Below are 24,189 nucleotides of genomic sequence, written 5' to 3'. Positions count from 1 at the left end.
GGGTTAGGGGGGCACCCTGGAGCCCTGCAGGTGAGACGCCCAGACACGCCGGGTGCAGGGGTCCCCGGAGGCCAGGCATCACGCATTGAGAGGGGAGCCAGTGAACACAGGGAGGCTGCCCGTCTGTCCACTCCCGAGGCTGGGTTCACACACCAGACCCTGGAAAAGCTCACATTTTCCCAGCTTTTCTCACCCAGAATCATTTCCTTTGTTTAGAGGAGGGGGTGGGGGAGGAGACGGAGGGCGAGGAGGGAGGGGCCCGCGGGTGCCGCCGCCGCCCCCGCCCCCGCCCCCTCCCGGTGTGCCGAGCCGGGTTGTCACTCAGCTCCCCGCCGGGGGCGACGGAGGCGCCGGCGCCCAAGTCGAATCCCCGCCAGCGACCGTCCCCCTGGACCCGACAGGCTGGCCCCGGATCGTGCAGGCATCCCCGGAGCGGGCGGCTGCCGAAGGCGTCGAGCTGGGAGGGCGCTTGGACACGACCGTTCAGGCGGCTAGGAGCCCGGCCAGCTCTGGTGACCTTGGGTAAGTCTGTGCCTCGGTTCGCCGCCGTGGCTCCCCAGTGCGGGATGCAGGAGAGGGCTGAGAGGGGCGGCCGGGATGCCCCTTGGGGCAGGAGCGGGCGGGAGTTCCTGGCCTGGCAGGGTCCCTGGAGCGGGACCGGGCGCTGCGGAGAGGCGGGCGCCCGCAGTGGCTGGGGCGGGTGGTGCCGGGCACATGTGCGCGCCGGCCGGGCAAAGGGGAGCCCGCGCCCCGATCTGCGGCTGGGCTCCGTCCCCCAGCCCCACGCCTGCCTGCCCAGTCCCAGGTGCGACACCGGGGCGCTACCTCTTTAAAAGCGCCTGGGGCTGAGCCTCCGCCGCACCATGTGATTGCTCGAAAGGCCGGGCTGGGAGAGCGGCGGCGGGAGCCGGGGACCACGAGCCGCCGGTGCGCGGTGCCGGGAGCCCAGCCCCGCCGGCGCCGCCCCGCAGCTCGGCGCGCCACCAGGTGCCCAGAACTTTGGGCACCGCCTCCGGGACCCCCTGGTGGCCAGCGGGCAGGATGGTGAGCTCCCTACAGCCTCTTCTGTGGGATGGGTGGGCAGAGCCAGGCACGGGGACCCCTGTGGGGTGCGCGCGCGCGCGCGGGAGCTGCCTCACACCTGATAAACCAGTGGAGGAGTGAGCGCTGCTATTTTAAGTTGTTGAATGGACCCTCTGGGAATGATAAGGGGAGGGGACAAAGATTAGGCAGAGAAAGGGCCAGGGTTCCCCGCCAGCCTGGGCAGGCACTAGATGGGCCAAGTGGGGAACCGCTCCAAAGGGCAGCGGGGGTTTCCGAGCTGCCTGGGCTCCCCCTGCCCCTCCCAGGCAGGCCTCCCCACCGCAGGCTTCCGTGACCACAGGTGCCTGCCTCCTGACCCTTGGCGCCCGTCTGCTGATGTGCCTGGCCCGTGCCTGCCATGCCGCCCTCCATCTCGGCCTTCCAGGCCGCCTACATTGGCATCGAGGTGCTCATCGCCCTGGTCTCTGTGCCCGGGAACGTGCTGGTGATCTGGGCAGTGAAGGTGAACCAGGCGCTGCGGGATGCCACCTTCTGCTTCATTGTCTCGCTGGCCGTGGCTGATGTGGCTGTGGGCGCTCTGGTCATCCCACTAGCCATCCTCATCAACATCGGGCCGCGGACCTACTTCCACACCTGCCTCATGGTCGCCTGCCCCGTCCTCATCCTCACCCAGAGCTCCATCCTGGCCCTGCTGGCAATTGCCGTGGACCGCTACCTCCGCGTCAAGATCCCCCTCCGGTGAGTCCAGAGCCGCTGAAGGTACCCGCTGCGCCCCACCCTGCTCCAGGGCCATCTAGAGAGGATAAAAGGTAGAGCAGAAGACCCCATGGAAGCCAGACAGTCCCTGGGCCATTGTGCCCCAGTCCTCACTCTGCCTTCCTGTCGCCTCTACAGTGCCAGGCTGAGCCGCAGTGGAAGCGGGGGTGGGGGGGAGGCTGGGTAGCTGGGCGAATGGGAACCTGGCAGTGCCCAGGACTCTAGAGCTGAAGCCGCTGCTGTTCTCCTGACGTGGCCAGGGAAGCCGAGGCTGCCTGTCCAGCCTGGGGTGGGGGCTCTGGGGGGGGCCACCAAGACGGTCACAGTGAGTGCGGGGTGGGAATAAACCGAGCCCCCATCCGGGGATGTGGAAGGGGCCGAGCAGATGGCTAGAGTGGGGTGAGGGTGTCCGGAGTGTGACCTCCCAGGGGCAGGAGAGCTGCTTCTCCAGCCAGCCCCGGGCAGGCTTCCTGAACACACTCTTCAGTTCTTGTGTTCTCTGGCGTCTGCGGCAGCCAGCTCCACCCTCCACGGCTGTCCCGCTGAACCTAAGCGGTCTGATGACCTCTGCCCAACTTCCACTTACGGGATCTCTGTTGCAGGCAGGAGAGGGGACAGATGAAGGTGCCTGCTCTTAAAGTCCCTGTCCTGTTGCTAAGCTGTGTGTGGCTTTGCCAGTCACCGCAGAGGAGCTGATGCGGGGTCCAGGCAGCGCCAGGGTGGGTGGCCTGATAGTGGTGGTCCTCAGGCGAGTGTCTGGTCTACGCTGGGGCCTGCCAGGCCATAATCTCGTCACCAGGCAGTGCCTGGGCCACCAAGTGCCAGTGAATGTCTGGGCCCACTGCCAGTCCATGCTGCCCTGGCGGGGACACTCTTGGGAGGCATGCTGTCCCCCTCTTTGAGTCTGGTCACCAGTAGATTCCCTTTCTACGGGGGAGCTCCGACCATCCCTGGCACCTGCCATCCCCAGAGTAGCTTCCATATCTGGGACACGGGGCCTCTGGCCTCACTTGGCAACTTGCCCAGGCAGGCCTAGGTGCCCACGTTTCTCCTGTGTGCATTGCATTTGTGCACATTTACCTTTTCAAAGCTTTTCTTCACGCACCATTTTTTTCCTATCCTCTCCATGATCCTCTAAGGGAGGTGGAGAAGGAACTGGTAAAGGAGAAACTTCGGAGAGACCCAGAGGGTCTCCCGAAGCCAGTTGGGAGCACAGCCTAGATTCCACTGCCCACCTTCCTTCCTGACTCCCCCTGTCCCGGCGCCGACATGCCAGTTTCCGTGCCCTGCGTACCTCCCTCACAACCTCGTTTCCCAGGGGAGGTGGGCGAAGGCTGCCGCTCAGGGGATGGGGGGAGGCAGAGAAGGGGGCCCTGAAGCCCCCTGCAGGCGCAGCTGCAGAGGGACCTTCCGGCTGCCGTTCATCCCAAGTGGTGGCTGGGCCGTGCAGAGGAAGCTGGTCTCAGCCCATTAGAGCGGCCTGGGCCTCTGAGGCGGACCATTATAACAAAGTGTTGCCACATTAGGAAACTCACTCAGATATGCAGATGTAGGAGGGCTGCTCGAGAAATTCTGTCGCTGAGCGGGTGCCAAGGTGAACCAAAGGCCTGATCCTGATGTGACAGTGGTCCCAGGCCTGCAGAACATGCCCTACTCACCTTGTGGGAATGGGGGTGGCTGAGCCGGCAGGGCTGCAGGCTCTGTCTTCCAGGGCGTGGCTGTGGTTGCTCCTTGCTCTGGCCTCCAGGAGCCGGGGGTGTTGGGGAGCTGTCTTCTGAGGGCCAAGGTAGGGGGGTGCCTAGAGCCTAAGAATACAGGCGTAGGTTCGAATCCTTGCTATGAGTTCCTAGCTGTGTGACCTTGGGAAAGCCACTCTTCACCTCTTGAAGCTTCAATTTCCTCATCTATAAAAAGGAACATTAATAATAGTACCTTCTTCGGGCACCTGGGTGGCTCAGTCAGTTAAGCGTCTGCCTTCAGCTCAAGTCATGATCCCAGGGTCCTGGGATCGAGCCCCACATCAGGTTCCCTGCTCAGTGGGGAGTCTGTTTCTCCCTCTCTCTTGCTTGTGCTTGCTCATCAATCAATAAATAAAATAAAATAAGATAAAATGAGTAGGCATCATTTAAAAGAAATAATAGTACCTTCTTCCTAAAATGACCGGAAGAATATAAACTCCTACGTATAAAACACTTAGTACTGTATAATGCACTTGGTATTACCTGCAAGCCAGAAGTGGTATGTTTATGTGTGTAGCTGTATGAACATTACTAACATATGGCTCAAAGTGGGTGTGAATAAGCAAGCCCTGGCGCCCCGCCCCACGCACACTCATGCTCTTCTACAGCAACACATACACCCCACCCCCCACACGTACATGCGTGCACGCACACACACAGTGCATTTCCAGGGAGGTTTCAGAATACTGCTAAGTTATATTTGTACATGTCTCTTCCTCCTTGGTGGATTGTCAGTGTGTTCAGGGCAGTGACCTGAGCAGCAACTGCATGTTGTCCATTTCTGCAAATTCTCCAGAATGCTTAGCTCAGTGTCTGGCACAAGGCAGACACTCAGTGAATGTGAATTGAATTGGGTGAGTTTTCAGAGCTCACAGCGTTGAGCCTCCGTCAGGCCTTTCAGATGGCTAACCTCTAACCTTCTTTCTGGGAACTAGACCTCCCTGCATTCTCCTTCAGGGATCCGACCGCAGCTGCCCAACAGCTCAGGCCGTTCCTTTAGAGCCACACCCCAGCAGTGCCTGGGGGGGTCCTGCCCCGTGGACAGGAGTCTCCTCAGGGAGAGAAAGACCGTTGGGGTCTAGCTCCCAAAGCCAGGATCCTGGAGGCTGGGCTGACGGACTGAGCCACTCCAGGCCCTGGCCCATTACTGCCTGGTCCCCCTGAAGGAAGGGCAGCATGATCCTCCCTGGGCAGTTAGAGTCAGCAGGCTGCTGGGCCTGGGGGAATATCTCTCAGCCAGAGGTCCCCCTGCACTTGGCTTGCTGCCCTGACCAGCCAGGCGGAGGCAGATGCCGTCGACACTGGGGAGTACTACCGACCGAGCGCTGGTGAGACATCTGTGGGGCGGCCGGGTGGACAGGAGTGAGCTTGGGCCCCTCAACAAGCAAAGCATGGTTTGGTTGGCCAACCACAGATTTTATTTCATTCCATTTGGCAGAAAGCCAAGAGAGAAAAAAGGCTTCACATCACATAATATGATCCAGTCACAAAAAAATTAAAAAAAAAGAAAAGAAAAGAAAAAGAAAGAGCTCAAATTGTTGATTCATCAATAACCCGTGGCCATTTACATGTGTTTTGTATCTTATTTGCATAGCCCCTCCACATGCCTGGTAATCCAAATCTTATTCCCCTGAGCTCCTACTTCTAGGAATCTCCAGCATTCATCCACCACCCCTCACCCTGAGTTTCTTCCAGTGGCACTCTGTGGCCTACTCCAGGGGGCTGGTTATGGGGCTAGGTGCCAACGGGGGGCTCCCCCACCAAAGCCCTCTCTGTGGGAAGGAGCCCTGAGCAAGAGTTGTCTATGGCCAGAGAGGTTGGGGTGGCCTGAAAGGGTGGTGGGTCTCTGGGAGTCAGAAAACCTTGAGTTTGAGCCTTGCTCCGTTACTACCTAGCTGTGCATCCTTGGCTAAATTCTTCAGCCTCTCTGAGCCCCACCCCCCACCTCATCTGTTAGGTGAAGGGACTAGATCTGAGGCCTCTGAGCTTCCTTTCAGCTCTAACTCTATGGTTCTTCCTTATCATGACTCCTGCTAATGTGGTGTCGAGACCCTGGAAAGGTTGTGTTGGGTTGTGTTTTCTAATTCCTAGGAGTTCTGAGCCAGGCACAATGCTATGTGTTTGTTTGTACACACTTCATCCCATTTAGTGTTCCTAGGCTCTCACTAGTAGACGGTATTGCTATCCTCATTCCGCGGACACTTCTGTAGATAAACGGAAGTCTGAGGGCCAGGAAGTTGCAGTGATTTGCCCAGACATCTTGTCAGGAGCAGAGACAGGATTTGAATCCAGGCCTGTCTAACAGATGTCTTTAGCCAGAGAGAACATATGTATCTTGAATCAGCCCCACGAAACTGGGGGACTTATGGAGGGCGTTCCTCAAGGCTGTCAGTGGGGTGATTTTTCTCCTCTGATCTCTGCCAATGGCCTCTGCACTCTGCTGGACCGTGCTGGGCGCCTCCCTCAGTCCTCACCTTCACTCCAGTGGACGGCGGAGCCCCTGGTTGGCCTGCCTCTGTCCACAGCTGGAGGCCTGCCCGACTGGGCTGCTGACCCGGGGGCGCCCAGCAGGAAGGGTTGGAGGCCAACCTGTGGGGGCAGGGGAGAAATCTGGTCGATTAGGACATGTTTGCTGTTAGGAATCAAGTTAGCCCTTCCCACCCTGGTGAGCCTGGGTCTTTTTTGACAACCGAAGTGTCTCCAGTGCTTATACCATGGCAGGCGACCCCCTGTGGCCTCAGGGTCCCAGGACAATTGTTCTCTATGGTGCCATCTGTTTCCAGGGGTGGTAGTCTGTCTCCAGCTCCCCGCTGGGTGAGTCACAGGCCTAGAGTGGCACGGTGGGGGGGGGGAGGGGAGAGGAGCCCTGACGCTTGACTTCCTCACACTTGCAGAAGGGGAAACAACAGGGGCCCAGGGCTCCAGCATGTTCAAGGTCATTCTGCTAGGAGCCCTTTCCTCCTCCCAATCCTGACTCTCCACCGCCAGCCTCTGATGTAGGTTTGGGGCAGGAGGAGCCCTTGGCAAGTGCGCCTCCTCAAGGAACAGAACAGAGCGTGCAGCCTCCGCAGGGGAAGTCAGCAAATCAGTGGTGGTCTTCCAGGGAGACAGTGAAGAGAGGATGTCACTTTGAGATGGAAAGGGAAATGTCTTTGCTTGAATGAGGGCTAGCCTTCAGATGGCTTATGCTAAAGAGCCTGCTGAGTGCAGGGGGAACAGAGATTTTAGTTGAGACAAATGTGGACGAGTTTCAAGGATGAAAGAAAGCTTCCCCAAGCTTTCATTGGAACAGCTCCCGGGAGGCCTCTGAGGGCTTTAGGAGCAAGCTGCCCAGGTGTTAATGCTGCTTTGGAAGCAGGGGGAATGACCACGATGCCCTCTAGAGAACCCCTCGACCAAAGGGTCATGGGGTGGAAGCTTGGGGGCCATGCCCTGACATTTGATATTTATTTCTGAGCATGAAAGCTATCCATGCTCATGGTGAAAATGTTGAGAAATATAGGGAAGAACAAAGATGACAAAGTCACCAGCAATTCTACCACTTACAGATAACTAGTGTTAACATTTTGGTGTTCCAGACATTTTTTCCACATGTATCTATATATATATATATATGTCTGTATCTCTAAATATATATAGATATAAATATAATTTTTACATGGTGGAGAGCATGTATGGCTCTCTATCTCCCACATTGTTTACTTTACTGTATTATAAGTATTTCCCTACGTCAATAAGAATGATTTTGTAAGGATTTTATGAGGGTAAAATACTGGATTGTCTTTTTGTTCATCTTTTAGGTCTCAGCTAAAACAGCCCCTCCTCTGGGAGGACATCTCTGACCCCCTCTCCACCTGGACCAGGCCAGTCTCCTCTGTTAGGTACTCAGGTTGCATCTCCGTCTTCCCTGTTGCTTATGGTCCAGGTGGTTTTTCCGAGTTTGCTACACAACAAGAGGGCCAGGACCCATCTGTGTACGTATCCCCCGTGCCTAGCCCAGAGTAGGCATGCTGGACACATTTCTTGAATAAACGAATTTCATGTTTTATTGATTCATTCTTACATTTTTGGCTGTTTGGATGGTTACTGATTTTGTATTAGCACGATTAACACCACACTAGTACCCACAATTCGCATCGTTTGTGCGGTCAGGGCCAAGCCCCGAGCCCTGGGTGTGCCTTCGGGTAGACAGCACAGCTTCCATCTGTCAGGATTTTTAGATGAGGTTAAATATTTCCCCTCTCTCTTTACTGCACCTCTCCCCACTCCTCCTGCCCAATTCCATGGACACTGCAGATCCCCAGAGGTGGGTCTGGTACTCCTCTGTCCATTTGACCTTCTGGACTAGGCAGGGCAGGACGGGCTGGCCCAGCCTCCTTCTCATTACCTAGTCTCTAGTCCCTGAGGCCTGGACATCCTGTTTCTTTGCCCCTCAGTGAGGAGAGCAACCCGCCGGGGAGAGGCTCAGAGTGTGGCACTTTCTAGTTGGCCCTATTTGGCAGGGTGGGTACAGAGCAGAGAGGAAGGAGGACGGATGGTTCCTTGGGCTACGGGAATTATCTCTTCAGCCTCAGTCTCCTTAACTCAAGCCCAGAGGAGGCTGCCAGCTGCTGTAGAACAAAGAGGAAGCTGGTGGGTCATGGTGGGAGAGGAAGAGGAGGCTGGTGGGTGGGTGGGCCTTGGCATTCATGCCCCCTTGGAAATACCAGCTTGGCGGTGGGCAGGGAGGTGGAACCAGCAGCAAGGGCCTTCCCTGAGCCCAAAGAAGAGGAGCTGAGGCACCTTCTCCTGCATTGCTCCTCACCCTGGGAGTTTAACCCCTAGCAGGAGTAGAGGTAGAAGGTCAAGGAGTTGGTGACTTCCACAGATCTATTTCATAAACTGACTTTGAGCCCCTGCCGTGTCCCAGGAACTTTGTAGGCCTTGCACCTGTGGATACAAAGATGAGCAGGCTGGTTTGGTCTCTCCCTCCATCTGGAGGCTCTCAGCCACTGCTGAAATTGTGGATTCCTGCAGACCAAGGTGGCCGAGGACAAACCCCCAACCTGCCTGTGGTGGGAGTGGGGGTGTCAGGAGACTGGCCCCTGACACCTTACAGTGCTTGGGTGGCGTAGCTGGACCCTACTCCACACCCACTCTCTGCAGCCCACGTCATGTGGGAGAGGCCCTTCGGGACTATCTTCCTGCCGCCTGCCTCCAGAACTTCTCTGTCCTTCGAGAGAGAGAGAGAGAGAGAGAGAGAGAGGGCAACTGGTTACCCTTTCTTGTTCTCACACAGGACCCTGATATAGATAGATCTATTAGTTCGTTCATTGATTCATTCATTCAACAAATACTTACTGAACGCCTCATAAGTGCCAGGCATTGTTACAGATACGTTCATTAACAAAACAAAGATCCCCCTAGAGTCTGCATTCTAGCGGGTTGGAGGACAGCTGCTGAGTAATAACCGCAATACCTGATACGCAGAGTGTTAGAAGGTAGGATGTGCCAGTGGGAAAAGGAAAAGAACAGGCTAAATGGGACTGGGGATGCCAGGGTGGGGGTGGGGAGAAAGGGTTGCAGTTTTAAATGGTGTGGTCACGGAGGCTCCCTTGAGAAGGTGCCATTTGAACAAAACCTTAGAGGTGAGGGACTATGCCGGGCAGATATTAGAATATTTCACACAGAGGAAATACTTAGAGCAAAGGTCCTAGGGAAGGAATGTACCTGAAGGGTTTGGGGACTGGCAAGGAGGTCTGTGCCGCTGGGGTGGAGTGAGAAAGCTAGAGAATGGTCGGGGATTGGACTGGAAAGATAATGACCTACTGGCTTGGAGGTTGTTGGAAGGACATTGGCTTTTATTCTGAGGGAAATGGGAGCCATTGCAGGGTTTAGAGCAAAGAAGCCACATGATTTGACTTAGGTTTTAAAGGCTCGCTCTGCTGCTGTATTGAGAATGCACCGTAGGGGTAAGCAGGGGTCTAGTTAGTTATTGCAGTAATCACAGGAGGGAAGAGGGAGGTGGCCTGAATCAGAATCAGGTGTCGAGCTGGTGGTGAGAAGTGGTTAATTCTAGATGTGCATTTTCAAATTTTACTTTTTATTGACCTAAACTGTTTATATATTGAAATGCTTGAGTCTTAAGCATATCGCTCAATAAATTTTTGCATGTAGATATATCTATGTAACCACCACCCCGATCAGTATTTGCAACTTTTTCAGCACTCCAGAAGGTTCCCTTGTGTCCCTCCCATACCCTCTGAAAGGTCACCACTATTCTGACCTTCATCCCCATGGATTGATTTTGCCTGTTCTTGAACTTCTATAAAGGGAATCAAGTAGTATGTTCTCTTTTGTGTCTGGCTTCTGAAGCTTAAAATTATGTCTGAGATTCATCCCTGTTATTGAGTGAAACAGTAGGACTTTTTTTGTTTGTTGGATGGCTTGTGGTTTTTTTTTTCTCATTGCTAGAATTCCATTGCATGAATGTACGATGATTTGTTAAAATTCTGGATGTGTTTTGAAGAGCCGAGGAATTTGCTTATGGATTGGATGTGGGATGTGAGAGAAAGAAGAGTCAAGCCTGACCAGACTTTCAGTCCTAAGCAACTGGCTGGATGGAGTTGGCATTATCTGAGGTGGGAAAGGCTGCTGGGCGGTATGGGTTTTGTGAGAAATGGAGTTCAGATTTGGACACGTTGCATTTGGGCTATCTGTCGAATAGCTCTGCAATGTTGAGCGGGTTGTTGGATGGATATGCAAAGATGGAGTTTAGGAGAGAGATGTGGGCTGGGGATACAAACATGAGAGCCATTGCATGTCGATGGGGTATACATCCCTAAGGAGCCTTGATGAGATCTTCAGAAAGAAAGGACAGATGGGGAAGAGACGAGGCCTGAGGCCTGCACACTGAGAGGTTGGAGGGAAGAGAAGGCATGGATGTAGGAGGAAAACCCAGGGCCCCGAGTGAGTCTGGCGCCCAGGAAGGGGAGCTTGGAAAGTATGTCAAGGAGAAGCGAGGGATTGGCTGTTGCAGATGGCTGTCCACGGACCCAGTGGGATGAGGACTGAGAATTGCCACCAGATGTAGTAAGGGCAATGTCAGTGGAGTGGTGGGAACAGAAAGCTTGACTAGAGAAAGCTCAAGAGAGGAGAGGAAGGAATTGAAGGCAGTTGGCATAGATTACCCTTTTGAAGAATTTTGTTACGAAGGGAAAAAAGCAATGGGGCAGAAGCCGTCAGGAGAAGTGGGAAGAAGGCATTTTGTTTTGTGTTGTTTTCTAAGATTGGAGGGACATTAGTACATTTGTGTACCGATGACTAACCATCCAGCAGGGAGTACAAAACTAACGTTGAATCTAAGGAGAGAATTTCGGGGGTGATGGCTTTGGTTCGGCCGGCAGGGTTGGGACCCACACAGAGGGGCTGGCTCAGAGGCGCTCGGAGGTCATCTATCAGGCAGGAACTTCAGAGTGTGTGGGTGTGGATGCTGGGAGGTGAAGTTCTCTTCTGAGTGTTTCGGCTTTCTCCGGGAAGTGAGAAGCAAGGTCATCGGCTGGGAGGGAGGATGCGGGAGGAGGCGGTAGGGAGAGTAGCAAGTGTGAAATAATTCTCTGGAAGTGGGGAAGGGACTAGACTCGGGAAGTGGAGTATAATTGGGGGCAGCATGAAGGGCCCGCCAGAAATTCACGGTTCACGGTGATGAGTCTGAAGGGAGACTCCGGCCGCGGGGTTGTGGGCTTATCACCAGCCGTGTTCAGCTGCATGGGCACAGGCATGGGAGAAGGTGGAGAGTTCATTCCTGCGTTCATCCAGAAGGGCCAGATTCTGGGCCAGGCACTAGGTGTCTCATCATGGTTATGGTCAAGGAGTGGGCCCTGGTCCCTGGGGCTTTGGAACTGGTGGAGGGAGAGAGCCAGAACACAGATAAGTGAGCAGGTGGCTACAATCATAACTTGAGGAGAATTCAAGGAAGGTAGCCATCCTGCTCTTCTCTGCGGCTGGCTCTGGCGTCTCCAAACCCCGAGTCAGTGTCCAAGGAGACCCACAGGCACCCGAGGACTTAGGTAGGGCCTTGTAGGCCTTGTGGTTCACGGTCAAGGGTTTGGATTTTATTCTAAGTGCGCGAAGAAGCCTCTGAGTGCTTTAAGCAGGGAATGACATAATCTAAATTACATTTTTAAAAGGTCAGAATTCATCAACGAAATATTAGCAAATCAAATCCAGTGATTGATAAAAAGGATAATACATCACAACAAAATAGGGTTTATTGCGTGCGTGCAAGGGTGGTTTCACATGGAAAAAACTCAGTGTATTCAGCACATTAATATAAAAAGGTCACCCTGCCCGCTGTGTGGGGAATGGGTTGGACGGGCAAGAGAAGACTGTAGGAGGTCATGGCTAAAGGCGGGGGTGGGGGCGGGCAGGGAGCCCAGGAGGCAGTGGAGATGGAAGGAACTGGAAAGAGTTAGGGTGTGTTAGAGTTAGAACCAACTGGTAATGGACTGTGTGTGCAAAGCGGGAGAAGGGGTCAAGTGTGACCACCACGTTTATGGTTAAAGCCATTGGGTAGATGGTGGTGCTGATTCTGGAGAGAAGGTGGGGAAAGAAGAAACTGGAGGGAGATTCAGAACCTACTAGATACTCAAGTGGAGGTGCTGTGCTAGTGGGTCCTCTGGTGGTCTTCTCTCTCTTGCTCATTCCCCAGCTTTCATCCCTTCATGGAGTCTGGCAGGTGGGCCCTTTCTTCCCCCACACAGCTGTGAGGAAGGGGCCGCTCAAATATCCAGCCAGCTTCCTGGGTGCCTCCAGCCGCTCCATCTACTGTCTTCCCATCTCACTTCTTAGGAGGCCGTTGGCTTCTTAGGCTGGAACCGCACCAATAAGGATGTGTAGCTTTGGGCTCCCTAAAGCTTCCAGAAGGAGACAGCAGGGCTGGGGGTTCTTCCTTCTTGCCAGGCTCCATTCCGAACAAGACACAGTGGCTTCTGGGATAGCTAAGGCCCCCGAGTCTCTGCCCATCCTCCCTTGGAGGGATATCCCCTTGGGATGTCCCTTGGGTGGCACCCTCCCCGGACTCTCTGTGAGCCTCAGAGCCTCCTTTCCCACCCGCATTGCTGCAGCCCACCAGGCCCAGCGCTGTGCATTGTGCTCATCCCCTGCGTGGTGGCTGTCCCTCCCCCACCCTACAACACGGCCCCCCCAGAGCCATGGTGGGGCCCCCAGCGGTGCATCAGAGAGGTCGGTCAGTCACCAGGCAGTGAGCCAGTGTGGGCTCCGGCCCCGCCCAGATGGGCAGAGCAGGTGGACGGGGGGATGGGGGAGGGATGGGGAGCCGCATCGGGGTCTCTGGCGCCCTGGGCTGCTGGAGAAGCCCTGTCTGTCCTTCCACAAAGAAGCAGTTTCCTCCTTTTGCCTCGTGCTTTGCAGGGCAGCTGGCTGGCTTGGCACAGGCACCGAAGGCCAGACCTCGCTGTGGGCAGTGTGCAGCCTGATCTCAGAGGCCACTGGGTTCCGATTGTCCCGTCTGCCGCCCGAGAAGGGGCCCAGACTACAGCAAAGCGAGAGCTGCTTCTCAGGCCTTTTCTTTGCCTATATCCCAACAGACCCGGGAGCTCTGATGCACACCCACCCAGCTGGAGCAGGAGCTCCCCAGGCGATGATCCTCTGGCAGGCACGAGAGGGGAAGGTCTATTTGCAAAAAAGCCCCTCTATCCCAGATATTTTTAACGATCCCCTTTTCAGGGAGGCATCTCTCTTGCCCTGCTTTATGGAGATACATCAGTGGAATGAAGGGTAAGAGCAGTCTCCCCAGACCGATGGTTCTCCACTTTGGAGTGCTTACTTAACCTTTCTGAGCTTCCATTTCTTCTTCTGCCAAAGAGGCTTCTTAATACTTCCTTCCAAGGGTTGTTAGGAGGCCCAGAGATGAGCTGTGTTGAAGGACTGGCATGTAGTAGGCACTCAGTGAGTGGGGGCTCTTCCTGGTGTCCAATAACCCTGACTCGTTTTCCCTTTACTGCTCCATGTGACGTGACCGCCGGGGTCCCATGGGCTCAGGTCCGTCCGTGTCAAATGGGTTGTGTGCCCCGTGAGAGCAGGGTGTGGCTCTCTCCATCTGTCTTGCTCACTGTATCCCAGTACCTAACGCATGCCTGGCTGCCGCCTAGTAGGTGGCTAAATCAGTGTCTGTCCCGGGAAGGAATGAGAGAATTCTCGCAGGGACGAAGGAGGCCTCGGTGGGGCAGATGGAGTGGCCGGCTTGGGAAGAAGTCAGTCGGATCTTTCGTATTCATCCACAGAGGGCAGAGGCAGGTACTGGAGCGTGAAAGGTTATTTCATTAAAACATTCCCAAGAGATCAGAGGGGGGGACGGGGGCAGGGGTGCAGAGGGGTGAGCTTCCCTGGCAAGTTGCAGGGAGAATCTTGGTCTGTGGCCCTCAGCTTGGCTCCCTCTGGTCCGCATGCTCCTGTTTCTATGAGGGGAGGGTGTGAGCAGCCCCTCCCGAGCCTTCCTTGTCGTCCTGAGGGGCTGGTGTCTGAGGGAGCTGAAGTAAGGCCTCCCCTGGGGGACCGGCGGCCCCGTAACTGCTCTCTGGAGGGGGGGAACATTCAGTGTGTTTGGGGACTCGCAGACACACCTGCCAAGCTGGCTCGTCCTCTGCAGAGTAAACACAACCCCCACCCCCCACGTCCTGGGCTCCGAGGGCTCCCTTGATGACAGTGGCCCAGCAAGGGCTGGGGAGAGACAGAGACACCATTCAGAGTGGCCGCGTCAGGCCCCAGGGGCTGACACTCTGGGAGTGAGCCAGCGAGCCAGCAAGGGGTATGAAGGCACGATGTCTCTGCCACCATCACCTGTAATGGGGACAGGAGGCCACTGTGACTTCGGGCTCTCAGCAGGGTGTGCGTATGCTTTCACCCGGGCACACCTGGGTGTGTGCATGTGTGTGAGTGTGTGTGTATGGAGGGGTTCTAGCTTTTTATTTTTATCTTTACAAATAAAAAACAATATCCTGGAGGGTCTGGAAGCCCTTTCATTTGACCCTGCTTGCTCTCCCCGACCCCCACCCCAGCTCTCTGAGGCCCAGACAAGAGTCCCAGCCCAGCTAGTCCCTTTCCTGTTTGTGGCCCCCCCCAACCCCTAGTCCTCATGCCCCACCCCCCACCATTAATCCTCCTTGACATGAGAACACAGCTTACGGGTTCAAGTCAACAAGTGTTTTCTGACAACACAGGTCCCGTCCTCCAGGGCACAGACCCACAGTCTGGTAGGTGGGACACGGTTTCCCAGCTGCCATGCAGCAAGAGGCCTGAACAGGCCTGGCCAGCACCCAGGCACACAAAGCCAAGGTCACTCCCCCAGCCAGGATGCTCAGCCCCACACCTCCTTGTACCTGTGCTCAAAACTTACTTTCCCTGCCTCCGGGCCAGTCACTTCTTACCCTGTGTGTCCTTGGAGTGGAGAAGGATAGAAGAAGGAGATTTAACATGTAAGACCACATCTTAAACACACACACACACACACACACACACACCCCAGAAGCTATTTTCTTCTCTTCTCTTGTCTAATTCCTACTCATTCTTTTTTTTTTTTTAAAGATTTTATTTATTTATTTGAGACAGAGAGAATGAGAGAGAGCACATGAGAGGGGGGAGGGTCCGAGGGAGAAGCAGGCTCCCTGCCGAGCAGGGAGCCCGATGCAGGACTCGATCCAGGGACTCCAGGATCATGACCTGAGCTGAAAGCAGTCGCTTAACCAACTGAGCCACCCAGGCGCCCAGCTACTCATTCTTTAATACCCAGCTCAGATGAGACCTCTTCCAGGAAGCCTTCCTTGATCTGCCTTCATGTTCCCACAGTTCTTCTTCAAGGGCTTTAAACACTGCCCTTGTCAAATTGCATGCAGGTAATCTCCCTCACTTGCCTGTGAGTAGTTTGTGTGTGTGTGTGTGTGTGTGTGTGTTGAGGGGAGGGTGTCCAAACCTATTCATCTCTGTCTCCGTAGTGCCCAGCGTGCTTTCTGCCCATTTTTGATATCCGATGACCAGCCCAATGAATCAGTGAATGAATGGTAATAGTAACAAGTGATCTTTGAGCACCTAATATGTGCTAGGCCCTGGGCTAAATACTTCGTATGGACTCTATTTATTTAGAGTGCAAGTGGGAGGGGGCTGCGGAGGGAGAGGGAGTGGACTCTCTTATTCAAATCCATGCACAGTTTTATGAAGAGGCACTAACTGTATTTGACATTAGTAGTATGATATAGCCCCAATGGCCACCATGTCTGAGAAGCTGAGGCTCAGCAAGGTGAACAACATGCTATCAGGCACATGGCTGAATGAACATCTGAATGGATGAATGAAAAGATCTGTATTTGAGCCTTGACTCCAACACTTATTCTGGGTGATTTGGGGTAAATCACTTCCCTCTCTGGGTCTCAGTTTTCCCATCTATATAATGGGCCTAATTCCAATCCCTACCGCAAAGAGTTATCTGTGAGGCAGTGTTCTTGGAATGGGAGGGGAGAATGGCTTTATTGTCCGGAATTACATTGGCACTGGGATGTATGTGGGGGACGGAGGAGTTACTGTGACCCCCACCCCCAGCCCAAGTCTGCTCTCTGGCCCGTGGTTCCAAGTGCTGCCCGAGGGCGGGCCTGATGGCCTGGCACAGAGGTAGCAGAAGAAGCTGATGTTTTCTGCAGGGCTGCAGGTGTGCGAGGGGAGCAGAGACCCGAGAGCCAGAGGGAGCTGCCCCCAGGAGGTGGGGAGGGTCAGGAAGTGGGTGCTGCCGCATGCCTGGCAGGCGAGCCAAGTTTGCCTTTGGAGCTGATGCTGAAAGACAAGGCGTCTTTCCTTTCGGGTGTCTACCACCTGCTGGAGCTGTCGACAGCTCCTGGCTCCAGCACGCTCCCCAGGCAGGGGCATGCCGGCAGAATGGAGGCTGCACACCGCCAAGGCTCCCTGTGGAGCATGAGGGGGGCGGCGGGCCTTGAGGTTGGTGGGGAACTGACAGTGACTTACATGTTTAGCCTGGCGCAGGGCTTTCACTCCTCAGCGAGGGGCCAGCCCCGGGGGACCGCCTGCACAAGAGAGGGTGTCCGCTCCCACTGCTGGAGTCACTTAGGCGAGGAAGGGCCTTCTCTGGGCCCCACTCTTCCTGTCGGAACGTGGCCTGCACCTGAGCTCAGTCTGCAGGCAAGACTTGGAGAAAAAAAGAATGTTCCAGCGAAACACCTGTGAGGAGTATCAAGAACAGGGGGCCTTTGCCCAAACCAGGGGAGGCTGGGAGAGACGTGATTTCCCCATCCGGCCAGTACAGAGGGAGGCTGGGGGCTTGGAACCAGGAGGCCGGATCTCGGGGTCTGGTCTGCCACTGGGACAAGCCACCTCCCCTCACCCCATGGGACCTGCATCTCCATTGGTAGAGAGGACTCATGGCCCCCACCCGCTTCCCCGCCAGGCTAGCCACACTGCTCTCCTCCTAGTCTGGCCTCTGCTACTTTCATATTCTGACCTTAGCCAAACTCTCTGAGCCTCAATTGTTACGAACGAAAATGGAAGTAATAGTATCTAGCGCATGAGACTGTCCATTGTTAGACATGGAAAGGAACGTGCAAACCCAACATCTCCCTGCAGGATCATGGGGCTCGTTCTTTCCCTTTCCTGCCGTTTGGTGGGAGAGAGGAAGATGGAAGGATAATGGTGTGTGTGTGTGTGTCTTCTGAATCTGGTGCGGTTGGGGTGGACAGCTGACACCATCCACCAGTGTGGCTTGAGGGGTTCCTCTACGTGCGTGCCGAGGCCCTTGGGGAAGTGGCCGCGTGCCGGGCTGGGAGGCACCCGAAGCCCTACACACAGGTAAGGGTGTGTCCCAGCACTGTTCTGGATCCAGCACCTTGGGCACCTCCCTTCCTGCTCCAGGTGCTCCAGGCTCCTCCACAAGCCCAGGGGAGGAGTCTGGAGGGCCCCCAGGAAGGGGACATGAAGGCTGGGCAGGTGGGGGGAGTGCCTGCGTGTCGAGTATCTCCTCAGTGTCCAGAGCAGCGCTGGGTGCCTTCTTTGGCAGCATATTTAATTTTCTGTAGTTCTGCAAGGCTGAGATCAGCGTCATTTTACACATAAAGAAATAGGGGACCAGGGAGGTAAAGTCACTTGAAAATGGTTACCCAGCTCATAAATAGCCAAACTTAGAATGGAACTTGGTGCCTGCCAGATACCAAAGCGGATGCCATGGATGAAATACCCCACTCCCCCTGCCCCTGTCCTCGGGGATTTCCAGACTGGGGACCACAGCCCCGACTGTCCTCAGGGAGCTTCTAGGCTGAGATGGACACAGAACACAAGATTCTGCAGATAGTGAGGTAAGTCAGCACATGCTGAGCTAAGATGGCTGAGGCTTCCGGGGCAGAGACTGCCAGTGGGCACAGGCCTGGCCTGCTGCCCGGTTTCTTCTAGGCCCTGCCTGCTTTCTCGCAAGCCCCAGGGCCTGCGTGTGCTCATTCGCACGGCTGCCTCAATCACAAGGGCAGGGAAGCTAAATCCGGAGGCGTTGCCAGCATCGTGGCAGCAGAAGTGATTCCACGCGGTCCATGGAGGTGAGAGTGGTGGAGCTGGGCTAGAGGGGCAGCCCAGTGGGCCCTGGGCTGGGTCCTGGGCTGGGCGCTGTGAGGGACTCAGAAGGACCTTCTCTGCCACCCACAGGTAGAGTGCACCCTGCAAAGAGCACTGGGCCAGAGTCCGAGGAGTCTGGGTTCAGTGTCAGCTCAGACGCTAACCAGCCAAGCGGCAGCCTTGGGCACTCACGGAACCTTCCTGGGCCTCAGTTTTCCAATCGGCAAAATGGCAGCAATCCACCCTTTGTTTATGCGGCAAGCTGATGTTTGCAACAAGTTGGATTGCTGGCTGGGAAGCACTTTGCGAGTGATGCTGGGCTGTGTCATTATCGTGTTGCTGAGATGGGGAGCTTCTCTCCCCTCCTTCTCCTCCGTGCTGGCTCCTGGCCTTTTCTCTCTGTGCACGCTGGAGGTAGCCCTCCATTAAGAGAAACGGGTCCCACGAGTGGATTTGCGATGGGCCTGGCAGGGGTCTGTGTTCCTCTTTCCTGTAGGATCTAAGACAATGCCTTTCCTTTCTCTGGGCTCCTCAGTCGGCCTCCTCCCCAAACAAGGACGAGGACCGTTACTTTTGTGCCAGATACTGTGCTGAGTGCCATTGGGGCCTGCCCCTCACGCATATTCTAGTTTGGGAAGTTCAGGCAATATGGGACACTAAGGACTGAGAGACGCTGGTCCCTGTCCTCACAAAACACTGCCCTTGGAGGCCGCCAGTCTGAGTTGCCTTTCCAGTTCCGGCCACGAGCCCTGTGACCTTGGGCAGATCACGCCGTCTCCGGGGATGACTGAGGAGGGACGGAAGGCGAGGCCGTGTGCCAAACTCCGTGCCAGGTGGTGACGAGGGACACAGTGGGGGCTGGGCTGGGCAGATCTCCGCTCCATTTTACAAATTCTGCAGCATCTCTAACGCCTGTCACGTGCCTGGGAGTGCTGTGTTGCCCGGAGCTTCTTGCTCCCTGGCCCGGTGGCTGGACTCCGCCAGAGATGTGGGGACCAGCGTGGAGGTCAGGGGAGGGAGAGGCGTGGGCTGTCAGGCCCCTGCAAGATTTAAATTTGGGGGGCCCTGAAGGAGGACATTCCAAACGGCCCGGATGGTTGGTGTTGGTAACATGGAAGCCACCTCGGCGGCCCCAGCTCCCCCCCGCCACCCCCCCCCCCGCCGGGGGCTGTGGTGCGTGGCCTGCCTGGTTCTTGCCTGGCTGAGTCCCCAAGGCCCATTACCGCCAGCTCTCTGCATTTTCTTTTCCCAGCTCTGAGCACGGCACTTTGAAGTTTTCGTGAATGGTAGATGGAAAAAAAGAAAAAGGCTTTGATTTAATAAGCTTCCTCCTCCCCCACACACATCATAATGTGAGATTCCCCCATCCAGGGTCGTGGCAGACGTGAATGATTTAGAGGGCTTTGCGGAAGTGGGAGTGACTGAGAATGGAGTTTATTGATCAGCCCTCAGAGAAGCTGCCTCGCCAGACCCCTGCACTGGGACTCTGCCAAGGGCTCAGGCCGCTCTGTTCCCCCAGGGCGAATGACAGGGGTGCCGGCCAGCTCCCTGCAGGGCGAGAGAACAGGCTCTTCCCCACCCCCACCCAGGACTGGCAGTGAGGAGAAAGGCTGGTCTTGCCGCAGGAGGAAGTGTGGTTAGACTCTTGCTAGAGCTACCTCATTAAGTGGCTTAAATGTACCAGGGCTGGGTGATGGAGGCAGGACCCGAGGATCCTGTAGATCCTCTGGAAGGTGCCTGATCTGTGTGCGCTGGGTGCAGACTCTTCTGCCTGTCCGGAGGGATGGTGTGGAGAGGAGTGGGGGGAGCCTCGGGCGGACCTCTGACCCTCCCTCTGACTTGATCCGCATTTGAAGTGATTATTGATATCATCAGATCAGTATCTACCATGTTTGTATCTGTTCTCTATTCATTGGATTTGTTCCTTACTCCTTCCTCCTGCCCCCTCTTTTTCTGCACCTCTGGTTTTTTGTTTTTTTTTAAAGATTTTATTTATTTATTTGAGACAGAATGAGAGAGAGAGCACATGAGAGGGGGGAGGGTCAGAGGGAGAAGCAGGCTCCCCGCCGAGCAGGGAGCCTGATGCGGGACTCGATCCCGGGACTCCAGGATCATGACCTGAGCGGAAGGCAGTCACTTAACCGACTGAGCCACCCAGGCGCCCCTGCACCTCTGGTTTTAACTGAGCATCTTATATGGATCCGTTTTCCTTCCCCAAATATTATTGGGTTTCTACTGCGTGCCAGGTACTGTGGCAGCTGCTAGGAATACAATACAACACTGAACCACACCTGCGTCCTGCTCTCGGGGTACTTGCAGTTTTACGCGCGAGAGGAAAACAGAGTTCAACTTATCGTCCCACGTGGGGAGGAGGAGGGCATCAGCCTCCAACTGTGACCCAGGAGATCCAACATCCTACCTCCCGCCGCTTGCTATCCTGGGAGGCGGAAGCTAGGCCCTCCCTGCCTCCCCCCCACCCCGGGCAAGCCTTCCACTGCATCAGACTCCCAGTGCCCCCCGGCTCATTTCCATGGCTGGGGCAGAATAGAGGGGGCACCAGAGCCGATGCAGGGGGGCCGGAGGGGCGCAGGACCAGGATTCCCGTGCCCTGCTGTCTGGGCGGCTGCTGACCTGGAAGGACTGGAGCCTGGGCTGGGCCTGGCCTGGGACTCGGCCATGTGGGGCTGGGTGATATTCATGCGTGCAGTGAGACATGAGGCAAACAAAACAGCAGGAGACACCCGGGAGCAACTGCTGAAAAGTGCTGGAATTCTTACCACTCTTGTTAGTGCATTTGGGCTCAAACTCCACTGACCTGGGTGTCAGTGGGGAGAAGGCCCAGGACCTGGGAGAATAGGCAGCTTCTTCCAGGTCCGAAGAGCTAAGTACCACCTTGGGTCGTGAGGCAGCAGAAGGGACTGAAGTTAGACCCAAGGAGGACTTTCTGACAGACAAGGAGACGCTCTGGAGTGGAGGTCTGATGGTGGGAGTGGACTCTTTCGGAAGATTTCCAAGATGGAGAACTCCCCCTGTCCTCTCTGTCCTCCCACATCCTGCCATCTGTCACATCTTTTCTAGAAGAGAGCCTGTAACTTTAGGAAGCCCCAAAGGCCCAGGCAGCAGAAACAGAGAAAGAACCCACACCCCGTGAGAACAGTTGCGTCGCCAGGGTGAGCATCCCTTTCTCCTAGGCCTGGGAAGGCCCGGAAGGGGCACTGCCCATGACTCCAGGCCTGGCACCTGCGCAGAAGGCCCGCCTCCTGGGTCCCAGCTGGGCTACTGCCTTTGGGCTGCCCTGGAGTCTGCATGGGGTCTCCCTGCTGGGGGTTACGTTACGGTCCCTTGACGGATATAGGCTTTCAGGTAGATGCTGAGTATCCCGAGGTGTCTGATAGGCCAGGAGATACTCAGAAGTGGGAAGGAGAAAGGGCATGGGCTCCCCGAGTCAGCCTGCCCGTGTCTCCAACCCCCACACTGGCCACTTCCCCCAGGAGAGCTTTGCTGGGCCCAGCCAGGGAGTGTGCCTTCTCTAGGGCCCTGTGTGGGGTTTAGTGCTGGGCTGAACGAGCTCCCAAACCCCACCCCTTCCCCACCTCAGACGGATCAGGAACACAGGCTAAATTGTACCAAGGTTGGGTTAGGTGGGAGAGCTAGCTGCAAAATAGAAACGAAAGCCCCGGGACCAGGCTTCCAAAATGAAACAAGTCACTTTCTTTTTTATCTGTGTCCTTGCAACCTGTTTTGTATCTCTTTCGGAGCTGACTGTATTTTCTGGTAGAATCAGGGATGTCCTCTGGGTGGTGAGGTGATAAGGCTGGGCACCAGTTGCTATTAGGTACCCAGGGCCCAGACGAGTAAGCGCACCAGCCCCATGGTCACAGTGAGCCTGCCAAGCACGTCTTCTCGAGCCCTTGTACTGAGGACAGAACTGAGACTCGAGGGATGGTGACTTGCTCAAGGCCACGAGCTGTAAACTGGTGGAGCTGTAGTGTGAAGGCCGATCTGACTCCACAGCACACTTCTGCTAGCCAGTCAGTCCCTTACTCACTCATCTCACCGCCATATACTTCTTTCTCTTTCCATCCTACGTTCCTGCCAGTCTTCCTCTCTGTGGGGTGCATAGCTAGAGCATGAAACCTTAGGGGAGGGACTCCCTTCTGGGGACTTGTGGGTGCCTCAACCCCAGCCCCTGGGTCCCTCCTCCCCAAACTGGGAGAGGAGTTTAGTCTTCAGGGCTGCCCTCTCCTTTCTGTTAATGCCAAGCTCAGCTCTCCCTGTAGGATGATCATTCCAGCAGAGGGGAACACGACCTGCGGAGCTTGGGAGACATCTGGTTTAGTCCCACATCATCTCAATGAGGACAAGGGTGCCCCAAAGGGGAGGGGTCTCCCCCTGACCTGCTCACTCCCAGCAGAGCCCAGACCAGAACCTGGGTCTCTTGATCCACACCAGGTTGGAGGTGGTGCTCCGACGGAGAGCTCTCCCTCTCTGGGGGGTCCTGATGTTGCTGTGGTGCGGGCAGGCACCCCTCAACAGGCAGCACGGGCCCCTCTGTGCTCTTGGGCCCAGGGAAGTGCGCACATTCCCAGGACCCTCCTGCCCTGGCCCTGCCGACGGGCCAGCCAGACTGGAGGACCCTTGGCCGCCTCTTGTAAGTGGCCACTGTCTGCAGAGGCCACGGGGGCCTGTGGGAATGATCCGATCGGCTCCCTTTCCCCAGAGGCAGGCCTTTCCACCTCACTGGAAAAGGAATTTGGCCCCTTTCCCGCCATGGTCGTCCCAGTGAGGCCTCCCTGCACCAGCCGCTCTCAGGTCATTAAATCCGCGCACGGACAGGACGGGTTTTTCCGTCCCACCCACCGGATGAGTCAGAAAGTCCCCCATGGCAGGTGGGGCCATATGGCCTTGGTCTCTTTGCCACCCTGGCCTTCCTTACCTGAGAGCCGGAGAGAATCAAGTCTCAGGCAGGAAATGGCCAGGAAGCCTGGGTCCAGTCTCCCCAGTTTCCTGATCAGGTCAGACACCCTCCTCCTCAAGGATCACCCAGTCACTGGGATGTGGGGCTCCACCCGGCCCTGGGAGTCAGAGAGCTGCTTCCCATTGTGGGGTGGGGGGTTGCATCTGAAAATCACACAAGGCATTGTTTCAGATGCAGTCCCTGGGTCTCCGTTGTCTGTACGGGGACATCCTGATTCATGCTGGATGAGGGGGAAAGGCCTGGGGATGGCAGGCAGATATAGCTGGAAAATGTGCCTCCCCTAAATCTGAGATCCCTCTCCCTACATCCACCCCCACCCCCGCCCCCCGGAAGCCTTCTTTGGAGCTCTGAGCAAATCCAAAGGCCTCCTTGTAAGGATGAGAGAACACACCAGAGAGCAGAGAGCTCCGTGACAAGGCACACAGGCCTGTGGCAGAGCGGGCAATGCTGGGCATCCGTGCAGCCTGCGAGTCTGGGGCGGTGGTCCCGGGACCTTTGGCCCTGTGCGCTTCAACACGTGCTGCTGTCTCGTCAGACTGGCTGCCCCCTTTGGGCAGGCGCTGAGCCCCCCTGTCGGATAGAACATTCCTTGAGGACAGAAGCTAGGTTTTTTCTGCTCACTGCCAGATCCAGGGAAGAGGCTCTGCATCTGGAGCAGGGAAGGTAGGGGAGGTTGTTGGTCCCAGAGTCACATACGTGCCCTTGATTGTCTTCCCACCAGGCTGTGGAGTTATTTGTCCCCAACAAGTGACCAGAAGTGATTTCCAAGGCCCATTTACACTAATGACCTAATCAATTTATCCAGCTCTTTTCTTTCAAGGAGCTGCGAGCCTCTGCCCCTCCTCTCTGTAGCCTTCAGGCTGACCCTGGAGGTGTCAGACCAGTTTCCCTCTTGGGGACGGGTGACACTGATATGGGTGGTAGCTGATGCCACAGGGTCTGAGGGGAGCAAGACTCGGGGGAGGGTGATTAGGACCCAGACATCCTGCGCCCCTCCGCCCGGCCCCCAATCCAGACTCCCCTGGGCAGCATTACTATTAAATGTTTGGCCCCTGGAGTGTGCCCAGCGCCTTC

At 55.9% G+C, this 24,189-nt stretch overlaps 1 protein-coding gene across 3 annotated transcripts in view; it reads left to right on the top strand.

The window, feature by feature from the left end:
• Positions 1 to 327: 327 nt before the first annotated feature.
• The window catches only part of ADORA1 (adenosine A1 receptor), a 33,198-nt gene continuing 9,336 nt past the window's right edge, over positions 328 to 24,189 (top strand). Inside the window, exons 1-2 of one of the 3 annotated variants that reach the window (XM_035010283.1) lie at positions 328 to 522; positions 1,385 to 1,782. In XM_035010283.1, coding sequence (XP_034866174.1) covers positions 1,442 to 1,782 — 341 coding nt within the window. In that variant the 5' untranslated portion in view covers positions 328 to 522; positions 1,385 to 1,441. Of the gene's footprint in view, positions 523 to 765; positions 1,045 to 1,384; positions 1,783 to 17,774; positions 17,888 to 24,189 lie in introns of those variants that run through there. The other 2 variants (XM_035010282.1, XM_035010284.1) reach the window with 2 other exon arrangements.

Source organism: Mirounga leonina, unplaced genomic scaffold, assembly GCF_011800145.1.
Source record: "Mirounga leonina isolate KUSES-001 unplaced genomic scaffold, KU_Mleo_1.0 Mir_154, whole genome shotgun sequence".
NCBI lineage: Eukaryota > Metazoa > Chordata > Mammalia > Carnivora > Phocidae > Mirounga > Mirounga leonina.
Note: the sequence above shows the minus strand (reverse complement) of the source record. Positions and strands in the feature narration are given on the sequence as shown.